Genomic DNA, 11803 nt, shown 5'->3' on the forward strand with positions numbered 1-11803 from the left:
ACAAAAAATAATCCCAAAATAAATTATACACCTATATAAATGCCATTTAAACCAATATTAAATAAATAAATGAATAAATAATTTTGCCTATAAAATAAATCTTGAAATAAATAAACGAGGCAATAAATAAATACATTTATTTATTTCTGGTAACTTCTATTTCATAGTGCCACATTTATTTATTTCAAGGGAATTTTATTTCATAATACCACATTTATTTCAGGATTTATTTCATAGGCATATTTATTTATTATTAGTTAAAATGTGCTCCACCTCTATGGAATGCTATTTAAGCCAATATGAAATACATAAATACATTAAATAAATAAATATGCTTATGATGTAAATAAATAAATAGATATGCTCATAAAATAAATCCTGAAATAAATGAGGCAATAAATATATAAATAAATGCCGCATTTATTTATTTTGTGGAATTTTATTTCCTAATGCCACATTTATTTATTTCAGGATTTATTTTATAGCCAAATTTATTTATTTCATAGGCATATTTATTCATTTAATGTAATTATTTATTTAATATGAACTTAAATGGCATTTCATACACCTCCACCACCTGTAAGATTAAAATGCTGCTTACGTATTAAAGCAACAGTAATAATATTCCAATATTATAACTCTGAAAGGGACCATCCCGCCCAAAAGTACTTTTACTTTGCTGTTTGTACTTTTACGTAAGTGAAATCTTGAATGAGACTTGTATTTGTATTTTTAATGTATTTTTAATTACCAATAAGCTAACTAATATATGTAAGAGCACCAATGTTGCAGTCAAGCAAGACACTGAATCTGTTTAATTACCAGCCAAATATTTATTTATATCTAATAATTCTGGAATTGTGCAGCAGTCATTAATCTGCACTGTTACAACCTTTTATTGGCTTTTTTTTTAGTTAAGGCATGATTAGTGGAGGCAGATGTGGCAACGTTGGACTCCTTAAGCAAAACAGGATCCCATGAAATACCGTAAACCTTTAGGATTAGACACAAGCAGATAAAATGTCAAACAATACTTTCTTAGTTAATATACATATGGCAAATTAACGGACACAAGAAGATTAAGTGACTGAAATTAAGATTCCTTGACACCGACATTAACAACACATGTTAACACAAACGACAGCAGTAAACAGGTCACAGACTCATGAACACGTTTCTCTTCGGAGTGTCTTTTGCATAAAGAAAGTGCATAGAGGTAAAATCATGATTACAGTTATTGGTCATCATGTAAAGATAAAACACAACAGGAATGTGGTTAACCCATATTATTATTATTATTATTATAACAAGACAATACATTCTACTGCAGAAAATTCCATTTTTTTAATTCAAATTTTATTCTTGATTTTTTTAAAGAGCTGAGCAGATAGCGTTTATAAAACAAAGACAGCATATTGTGAGAGGCATTATAGGCCTGTTACAGTAAAATAATTATTTATGAAACAACTTCAACAGCATACAAACACTGTCCATGTTATTGTCATGGATGATGCTGCTTTCATCTGTTGTTATTCAAAATTTAAGTTATAAAAATCTAGCCAGATAAAATACAGCTTTGATTTAATCACAATTAGATCAGAGGAACCCAAAGCAAGAAAGAAAGAAAAAAGCATAGCTCTGAAGATCATTGGTGAATACTAAACTGACATCTGCATCATCTGTTGTTAGCAGCATCAGGCCCGTGGAGGTTCGGGGTGATGCTTCTTGTTCCAGCGAGGGCTCAGTATGTGAGAGGACTCAGGATGAAGAGGCGATCCTCCTCCTTCCTGATCCACTTCAGCAGTTTGTTGACAGCAGAGACGGCCAGGGCCTTGGTCCCCAGAGGACTGAAGCAGAGGTACAGCTCGAAGCCACTCGTCACCTGCAGGACAGGAGGCAGAGCGAGACCAGGGGTGTGACCATAGACTGTATATAAGAAGTGGACGTAGACACCGTGACCTCACCCATGACATTTGTGGACTACAGTTTTGAAGCATCGAGTTCTGCATTTTGCATCTCGTTTTTTTTGCAACCAGAAGTGAGACGAGAGGGTGGAGCTAAGTACAACCGAACGTTGAATAAGACATTTTTAGGCGACCAAAATGTTACAATTAACTTTCATGAACTGAAAACACACTGTGAAAGGGTAAAAATTCTCCCAGACTGGACAACGCCGTGGTAGCAACCTGTCAATCACAAGGTAGCCACGCCCTAAAGCATCCCCTCCTTTATGGTCAATTTGACTCTAAATGGGACCATAAATAATTAAATGAACATCATGCTGTATTGAAGAAGACTTCAAACTGGCGATAGAGACCCTAAACTCATGTTTACAATGTTTACTGAGGTAATAAATCAAGTGAGAAGTAGGCTCATTTTCTCATTGACTTCTATACAATCAGACTTCTTTTTGCAACCAGAGGAGTCGCTGGCTGTTAGAAAGAATACAAGTTTAAGACACTTTTGTATTGGCTTCACTTTTCAGACCCGGAGGTCTTAACGCAAAGAACAACTGAATTGTTAAATTCTTACCTTTAAACACAAAATGCTGTCCTGACATAAAAGTGCAAAACTCTAAATCACATGCTCGTGTCCTCAAAATACAGCCGCCTCATAACCTTGTGGGTAATACGACATAAATTGCTAATAATGTCAGCACTACTGCCATACCTTTCAAAAGTATGGTAGTGATGGAGAGGAGAAAAGGGGGAAACGCTATGTGAGTACGTATGTATTGAGTGTCTGTTACAGTAGTGTCAGTTGTAGTTTATTGTCATATGCTCTCCAGCATTACAGTGGCTTACTCTATTTTAGATTATTAAACATACAAATGATTGAAATATTGATGTTGTGAAACACAACATGTAAAATAAATTGAGCCAGATCAACTGTAAAATACTGTGAAAGACAGTACAAGCATCTCATCTCACGATGCCAGGCTTACCCATGCCAGGAGGTTTTCAGTTTCACTACAGCGGTAGAAGGAGCGGAGAGGTCTTGTTGGATGATGCAGGCTGCTGTGGAGGTCCTGGTACAGTCCCATCAGCCTCTCCTGCTTTTCATCAGACTGGTACACTTCAGGGAACTCTGGACTGGAGCAAAAGAAATAAGAGTATCTATTAAGTTTTGCACTCAGAGGAATGCCAAGAATGAAAGAAGATTTGTGAAGCATGTTTGTGACATAAATTCAAAACGTGACGTCCTGCCCACCTGGTGTACAGCCCTGAGCTCTTTGATTTGTACAGGAAGTGCCGGAGCTCCGGGATGCCGACCTGCGCCACAGAATAGCTGGGACATTTAAGAGCCTCTTTCATGGCCTGGTAGGCACTGCGCTTGCGCAGCCTCTCCAGGAACCGCTGCTTACAGTCAGACATGTTAAAAAAGTCCTCTCGGTCGGTTGAGACCAGGATGAGGCAGAGCTCGGACGCAGGCTCCAGGTAAGAAATGTGAGCGTGGAAAAACCCTGCAGTGTTGAACTTTGGCAGACAGATCGGCGTCCAGCCTTCGCCCTCTCGAAAGGACGTGGAGGAGCCGACGAGGTTGAAGACCAGGTGCAAGTCTATGTGGTGCAGGAACTGGTCCTTTTTCCTCACCAGAGTGACCAGGCGGTCCCCCGCCAGCAGGATGGAGAACACCAGGCTATTGGATTTGGCGGCCTGCAGGCTGGATGAGACCACGTCCCTGGCGGAGCTGGCCAGAGGCAGGCAGGTGACGGCGCTGAGCAGCAGGCCGGGGTCTCGGTCCAGCCGCTGCAGCAGGTTGTCTGTGAGGTACTCGGAGCCGGACAGCAGGCGGCGCAGGTCGTAGTTCTGCTTGTGCTGGAAGATGTGGTTGAGCTGGGTGAGGGTGAGCAGGCTGACGATCTGGTAGTAGATGTACTGCAGCTCCCGGAGCAGCTCCTTGTCGGTCTGACAGGTTCGAGATACGCCCACCAGGACCAGAGGACTCTTGGTGAGGAAAACCACTTTACAGCCATCTGACACACAAAACGTTTACAGAGTTGGATTCAACATAACTCATAAATGCACTTTTGAGCCATTCATTTTTTACTTATGAACCAGAGTATATTCTGACCTGCATGGATGGAGCGAATGATGTTCTTCTCGGCCTCGAGGACGGACACGAGGGCCATCATCACTCCCATGGTGCTGGACAGAGCCTCCTCCGTGCCGTAGCGGGTGTAGATCGGCTTTCCCGCCTCGCTCAGCACAAACACGTGTTTCCTGTGGCTCCTCCACGCCTCACTGGTCACGTCTTCCTCCTTAGTCCTACTCTCTGACGTAATGTCGTTGTTGAGTTGCTCCTCTATGGTCTTGTCTCCCGCCAGCGCCTTCAGCTCGTCTGCACACTCTCCTGATTTGTCCAGGTCGGCCTCCCTCCGAACCTCTTCCTCGGCCGCAGCAGTCAGATCCTCGAAAGACTGTGTGTGGGCGAACATGGCACTCTTCTGACCAGCACCTGTGTTAATGTAGGGATATATGATTATCACGATGGGTAAGGAATTAATAAGTAAGCCTATAAAACAATAAAGCCCTATTAGAGGCTGCTTTTGTTGTTGTTGTTGTTGTTGTTGTTTTGCATCTGTTGGCCCAACCCTGTTCAGGACTGTCTCATCCACTGTGTGGGAAACCAGTGGATGAGACTGGTTTCCATAGAAAAGCTCAGGGAAGCAGTTGTTCTTTAATGGAAGTGGGGAGGTTAACCAGACATACATTTGCAAAACCAACACTTAGAAAAATCTTTTCTCTAGTAAAAGTAAAAAATATTGTTTGAAAACACTTCCAACGAAGTATAAATCCTCCCTTTGTCTGGTCTGTCCAAGTACATACTCCAAAATAGAGCTACAACGATTAATCGATTAGTTGTCAACTATTAAATTAATCGACAGCTATTTTGATAATCGATTTATCGGTTTGAGTATTTATTTTAAGAAAACAAAAGTAAAAATTCTGATTCCAGCTTCTTAAATGTGAATATTTTCTATGACAGTTAACTGAATATCTTTGAGCTGTAGAAAAAAACAGACATTTTAGGACGTCATCTTGGGCTTTGGGAAACACTGATCGACAATTTTCACCATTTTCTGACATTTTATAGACCAAACAACTAATCGATTAATCGAGACAATAATCAACAGATTAATCCACAATAAAAATAATGGTTAGTTGCAGCCCTTGAAAACAAACATCCGACACAAAAGGTGAGATTTATCTTTTATCGGAAGATGTTTTCACCCTATAGCTTTCAGGTTTACAGGAGAAAAGACTTCAACGATGAAGACTAACTGGATGGTTTGGCAAATGTACGTCTGGTTAACTTCCCCGCCTCTGCAGAGTAGGTTTTCTATGGGAACCATCCGGGACCGTCTCCTACGCAGTGGCTGAGACGGTTCCAAACGGGGCTAACGTTGTCCAAAAAAGGCGGTTGAAAAAGCTGACAAATGACACAGAGCAAGACGCTATATTAGGTCATGTCAATTTGCAAGATATGATTTTTATCCTTTTACTAAAAAAGGATAGTATTGCCTCACTCTCTTTGTATGTTTGTTTGTCTCCTATCTGTGTGAATGATGTGCTTCAGATTGCTTCTTGTGTGTTTGTGTAGCCTGTCCTCTCTCTCTCTAGGTTACATGGTGGAGAGGAGGTCATGTTGCTCAGGCTCTGTTTGGTGACGCCTGGAAGCTGCTTGACATCCTCCTTGATTCATCTCTTCATATGTTTCACATTATATGTATTTTTGTCAAATGGATTGTCTATGTTGTATTTTCATTATGTTGTTACTCTTTACACACGACATCTACTGCACGTCTGTCCATCCTGGAAGAGGGATCCCTTCTCTGCTGCTCTTCCTGAGGTTTCTAACATTTTTTGCTGTTAAAAGGTTTTTCTTGGCTACGTTTTTCCTCATTCCATGTGAGGGTCATTAAAGGACAGAGGGTGACGTTTCCTGTACAGATTGTCCCTGGAAGCTCCCTGAGGCTAATTTGTGATATTGGGCAATATGAATATGATTGACTTGACTAAAATAAAAAAATAAAAACTCTGCACAAGGAAATGTAACCTTTCTGAACACTGAGTGACATTAGCCACAGTCCAGAATAAGCTTCTATAAAAGATCTTCTATTTGGTCTTTTAAGTAAGGGATAATGTACAGCGAGCCGGTCATTGATGTGAAAGAATCCCTGACAGGGCGATGTTGCACCCCGACGCGGAGTCCCTGAAGGGGATTCTTTCACAACAATGACCGCTAGCTGTACATTATCCCGCTTATTACCCGGCTAATTACTGAAGAAACCAATATTTTTACACAAAAACGGTCCGCCAGAGTCCAACATCTGAACTGCGCCCATAGCAACGGTCTGCTATACATAGCAACGGTCTGCTATAGAGAAATTACAGACCGCAGAACGCAGTGATTGACCGATCAGAATTGAGTATTCAACACAGCCCTGTAATAATGCTTAATAGCTTTTCAGAGAAGCCACAGCAAGAAGAATTAATAAACTCTGTTTCCAGCTTATCTGAGTAGAATAATAGGGAATAGATAATAGGACGAGTCTGATAATGAGTCAGCTGGATAACACTACAAGAACGTCATGTTTATCTCAAGACTAGACTAGTCGAGCAAATCCAGGAAATGTTGCACAATTTTTCCTGTCAGATTTGGATTTCTTCAAGCTGGATGTGACACACTTGTGCTGCCGTCGACATGCTTTCACCATGACACTTTGTTTACAGGCTTCAGTCAAGAGATGTCTGTATTAACACAGTTCTTGGGGGTGGATATATTGGTGTTTCCTTCTTACACTGTCGGTATGGCGAGGTATTCCTCATGCGTTAAAGTTTTTTGTCACATGATCTTAAGGGAGATTATTACTATTATTACAGTCTCACAGCCTAAAACTGATGATGCATTCAGGAGCTCCTTGTCAATTCATTCTTTGTCGAGTTTATCACAAGAGTACTTCCCTCGAGCAGCCAATAAAGTGGCAGGCAGATTACAAAAGACACATAATTGTGATCATATGTTCAACATTTCTTTGCTCAAACAGGATGTGCATACTCATGCTCTCTCTCTCTTTCTCATTCACACGCAGTGCACAGAGTCCTTCCCATTAGATCGCACGGTTATAACGATATCAAATGGAGAACTTCCCCCTGTACCCAAGTGTTGCCTAAGTACTGCTGTTGTGCTTTACGCGTGTTTTTGTCATGTATCCATTGAAATTCAATATAATCGCAGGCATAGTGTCGGCTGCAAAGATTTTCTGTTTCTGTTTTTAAGCAGCAATCATAGAAGCTACATTGTTATCTGGATGCCAATGAGGAAATAACAAAAGCTTTAGTTATGTATCGCTGACACTTTGCTTCAGAGTTATTATTTAGAATTAAAGACAGTGGATCTCTACTCATCCGTTGACTGATGATTCATGACCAGCCCAAAATGAAGCGGTTTCTTTGTGTAACAGACACCGGCGTACTGTAAACATTAAACTTGTGTACTATAAACATTTTTGATGTTTTGTAATGTGATCCCATGGGGGATGTACCAGGAGATGGAATTACACTTAAACATTGCCTACATTTATTTATTTATTAAGTCAATTCATTCATCCATTTATCCAAGCTCAAAGATGTCCACACAGGTCTAGATTTTTTTTTTTTTTAAATAAGCATGAGAGAACAAATGGCAAAAAGAAAATCCCATTGATAGTGGCTAATTGCTGGGATTTACTTGTTGCTGCAACTAGAGCTGCAAGAATTAATCCATTATTCAGTTAGTTGTCAATATTAAATTAATCGCCAACTATTTTGAAAATTGATTCATCTTTTTTTTTTTTTTAATTCTCAGATTCCAGCTTCTTAAATGTGAATACTTTCTGGTTTCTTTACTCCTCTGTGACAGTAAATTGAATATCTTTGAGTTGTGGACAAAAACAAGACATTTGAAAACGTCATCTTGGGCTTTGGGAAACACTGATGGACATTTTTTCACAATTTTTTGACAAAACAACTAATCAATTAATGGCGAAAATAATCAACAGATTAATAGACAATGAAAATAATCTTTAGTTGCAGCCCTATCCACTGCGTCGGATGTCAGTGGATGAGACTGGTTTCCATGGAAAAGCTCAGGGAGCAGTGCGCTACTCTTTACTGAAGATGGGGTGGTTAACCAGACTCACATTTGCAAAACCAACTACTTAGTCCTCATCCTTAAAGTCTTTTCTCTTATAAAAGTAAAAAAAAGTATTGTTTGAAAACACTTCCATTCTTCCAAACATTTTATAGACCAAACAACTAATCGATTAAATAATCAGCAGATTAATCGACAACGAACATAATCGTTAGTTGCAGCACTAGCTGCTGATTATTTTGCATTATTAGTTGCAACTAAAGGCATCATGCTAGTGTGTAGAGTGCCTGCAAGTGGAAGTTCACACACAACACAATTTCAGTATATTTGAGCTTCCCAGTCCTCTTAGCGAGACGACCACTCTGCCATGGTTCAGATTATAAAGATTTATATTAAACTTCAGTTACACTGTAGGTCTGTCTGATCATCTGTAAAAAGTGCTGCATCTGGATCAGCCTCACCTGGTTCAGTTCCCTCCACCAGACCTGGTGTTGGACTATCCCCCCTTTCGCAGCGAAGGTGGTCCATGGGAGCCAGGGTGCCATTCTCCCAGGATGCAGTTGACCTTTGGGCTTCTCCCTCCATCACTGCTACTTATGGCAGGGACACACACCTGGCAGGACAGACAGACAGACAGAGTGCTACTGTATATATGGGACCAAAGGTCAACAGCTTTGTGACTGTGACTGAAGATCAGAGCTGGTTATGATGTGCTATTATTATGACATGACCAACAGTGTGCGAGTCATTAAAATGTTATGGTGTAACTTTTATTTGCTAAGAGACGTCAGAACTTTTATGACACTGTGGTGGCATCAGCATCTCGGCTACGGACAGGAAGAGACTAGGCAGAGTGATCAGGAAGGCCAGTTCTGTCCTGGGATGATGCCCCCTCAACACAGTGGAGGTGGTGGGAGAGAGGAGGATGATGGCTAAGCTGTCATCCATGATGGAGAATGACTCCCACCACATGCAGGATACCATTTCAGCACTAGAGAGCTCCTTCAGCGACAGGCTGCTCCACCCAAAGTGTGTGAAGGAGCGCTATCACAGGTCCTTCCTTCCTGCAGCTGTCAGACTCAACAACCAGCACTGTTCCCAGTAGACCACTTACACACCAAAAACTGACAATAACCTGATATTTTCAGGTGGAATTTCATTTCATTCTCACTGTGCAATATCATTTTTCAACTTGTGCAATTTTGTTAATAGTCTGTTTATTGTCAATACTGTATATGCTGCTCCTATTTTTATACTTCCTTCTATTTAAATGGTTCATATTTTGTTTAGCTCTTTTTTTACTGTGTTAGCTGATGCATCTTGTTTTCTGCACTATCCCCTTTGCTGCTGTACACTGCACATTTCCCCACTGTGGGCCTAATAAAGGAATATCTTATCTGATCTTAAATGTCCTTGCAACCCTGAAACCCTGCAACCTTTTAACTCAGAAGATTGTATATATACTGTATAATGACTGTGCAATATCATTATCATTATTACTACTCAGGTGTAATTCATACTGTGCAATATTTTCAGGTGGAATTTCATTTCATTCTCACTGTGCAATATCATTTTACACTTGTGCAATTGTGTTAATAGTCTGTTTGTATATACTGCTCCTATTTTTATACTTCCTTCTATTTGAATGGTTCATATTTTTTTTACTGTGTTAGCTGATGCATCTTGTTTTCTGCACTATCCCCTTTGCTGCAGGACTAATAAAGGAATATCTTATATTATCTTAACTAAAGCAGATTTGCACTCTTGTTGCTGACATTAAAAGCAGCAGATAGTGTGATGCTAAATTAGAAGACAAAATAAGAGACTCTAACATTTCTCCTTCGTGTTAACACTCCTCTTTTTCTAGTTTCACACCCTTCAGACTCAGATGAAGAACTTCAAAGGCTACTTTGATAGCTAACTTTAGCAGATAGTCAACAGTATGTACAGCTAGCTGCTGTCTGCTTTCTGATAAAACAGCTCTCATGACTCGTTTAATCACTTTTATATTATTACCTTTCATGTCCGGAGCTGTCTGCATTTGGTCGTTTGTGCTCCACAACTCTGCTTGTCACACTGCAACTAAGACTAACAAGCAGAGACAAGACCAGACAGAAGTAAGTACTTCTTCTTCTTGCTAGTCAACATGCTCTGCTGCTAACAGTTAACGTTAGGATGCGGAAGTAGGAATTATGGGTAATGTAGTTCTCTTCTGGAGAGTTGCTATGGAGCAGTAAACAGGCCGATTTGAGTCGAATAAAACTAAAATTTTACGTAATTTTTAAATATTTGTGATTCAATCTGGTAGCTCAAAGTTGCATATTGTTGCATTATGTGTGTGATGTTATGTAGCTTAGCTGGCTAGTAGTTATGCAGTGGTGTTGATGATGCATTCCTGCACTTAGTTCAGGGGTCAGCCACATGTGGCTCTTCAGCTCCTCTCCAGTGGCTCCCCATGGATTTATAAAAATGGAAATGAATAACTGTTTTTTTGTTTACATTTTAATTTGTATTTATCATTGTTGTAGGTCTATGGTACGACGGAGTATTAGGGCCACATTGTGGGAAAAAAATTAATCTGAGATTTCGAGAATAAAGTCATAATATTATAAAGTAGTAATTTTAGTGTTATTTTCTCGTAAAGTTATGACTTTATTCTCGTAATATTACAACTTTTTTCTCGTAAAGTTATGACTTTATTCTCGTAATATTACGACTTTTTTTCTAGTAAAGTTATGACTTTATTCTCGTAAAGTTATGACTTTATTCTTGTACTATTACGACTTTTTTTCTCGTAAAGTTATGACTTTATTCTCGTAATATTCCGACTTTTTTTCTCGTTAAATTATGACTTTATTCCTGCACTATTACAACTTTTTTTTTCGTAAAGTTATGACTTTATTCTCGTAATATTACGACTTTTTTTCTAGTAAAGTTATGACTTTATTCTCGTAAAGTTATGACTTTATTCTCGTAATATTCCGACTTTTTTTCTCGTTAAATTATGACTTTATTCCTGTACTATTACAACTTTTTTCTCGTAAAGTTATGACTTTATTCTCGTAATATTACAACTTTTTTCTCGTAAAGTTATGACTTTATTCTCGTAATATTACGACTTTTTTTCTAGTAAAGTTATGACTTTATTCTCGTAAAGTTATGACTTTATTCTTGTACTATTACGACTTTTTTTCTCGTAAAGTTATGACTTTATTCTCGTAATATTACAACTTTTTTCTCGTAAAGTTATGACTTTATTCTCGTAATATTACGACTTTTTTTCTAGTAAAGTTATGACTTTATTCTCGTAAAGTTATGACTTTATTCTCGTAATATTCCGACTTTTTTTCTCGTTAAATTATGACTTTATTCCTGTACTATTACAACTTTTTTTTTCGTAAAGTTGCTTTTTTTGATTTAGTTAAACGAATGTAGAGTTTTCCTCATTATTATTATTATTATTATTATTATTATTATTATTATTATTATTATTATTATTATTTATTTATTTGTATTATTATTATTTTTTTTATTAAATTTTTTTTATTTTATCTTATTTTATTTTATTTTATTTTTATTTTGTTTCTGCACAATCTCCTGTTCCACACTCCAGGTGGCGGTAATGCGCCTCTAAGATGGTTTGCCAACCGCCAATAAACACCAAAGA

The 11803-nt window shown here is 38.6% G+C and overlaps 1 protein-coding gene across 2 annotated transcripts; it reads right to left on the reverse strand.

Annotated features, from left to right (window-relative positions):
• Positions 1-818: 818 nt before the first annotated feature.
• mon1a (MON1 secretory trafficking family member A) lies at positions 819-10318 on the reverse strand. 2 transcript variants are annotated; one of them, XR_012596055.1, is made up of 7 exons: positions 10153-10318; positions 8598-8749; positions 4075-4458; positions 3211-3976; positions 2945-3092; positions 1669-1882; positions 819-993 (listed from the first exon to the last, which is right to left on the reverse strand). XR_012596055.1 is itself a non-coding variant. In XM_074652496.1 (6 exons), the coding sequence occupies exons 2-6, from the start codon at positions 8719-8721 to the stop codon at positions 1742-1744; spliced, it is 1563 nt and encodes a 520-aa protein (XP_074508597.1). In that variant the 5' UTR covers positions 8722-8749; positions 10153-10318; the 3' UTR covers positions 819-1741. The 2 variants fall into 2 exon arrangements, 1 of the variants encoding a protein (XP_074508597.1); XM_074652496.1 differs by having other exon boundaries at positions 819-1882.
• Positions 10319-11803: the final 1485 nt, after the last annotated feature.

The sequence above is a fragment of the Sebastes fasciatus genome, chromosome 1 (genome assembly GCF_043250625.1).
Source record: "Sebastes fasciatus isolate fSebFas1 chromosome 1, fSebFas1.pri, whole genome shotgun sequence".
Lineage (NCBI taxonomy): Eukaryota > Metazoa > Chordata > Actinopteri > Perciformes > Sebastidae > Sebastes > Sebastes fasciatus.

What these genes read in the sequence shown, in the direction of transcription:
- mon1a (XM_074652496.1), bottom strand. Translation starts at nt 8,721, where the DNA reads ATGGAGGGAGAAGCCCAAAGGTCAACTGCATCCTGGGAGAATGGCACC. An exon ending in GGTGGAGGGAACTGAACCAG is followed by an intron (nt 4,459 to 8,597) that starts GTGAGGCTGATC and finishes ACATTAACACAG; the next exon opens with GTGCTGGTCAGAAGAGTGCC. An exon ending in AGCTCAGGGCTGTACACCAG is followed by an intron (nt 3,093 to 3,210) that starts GTGGGCAGGACG and finishes CTTTTGCTCCAG; the next exon opens with TCCAGAGTTCCCTGAAGTGT.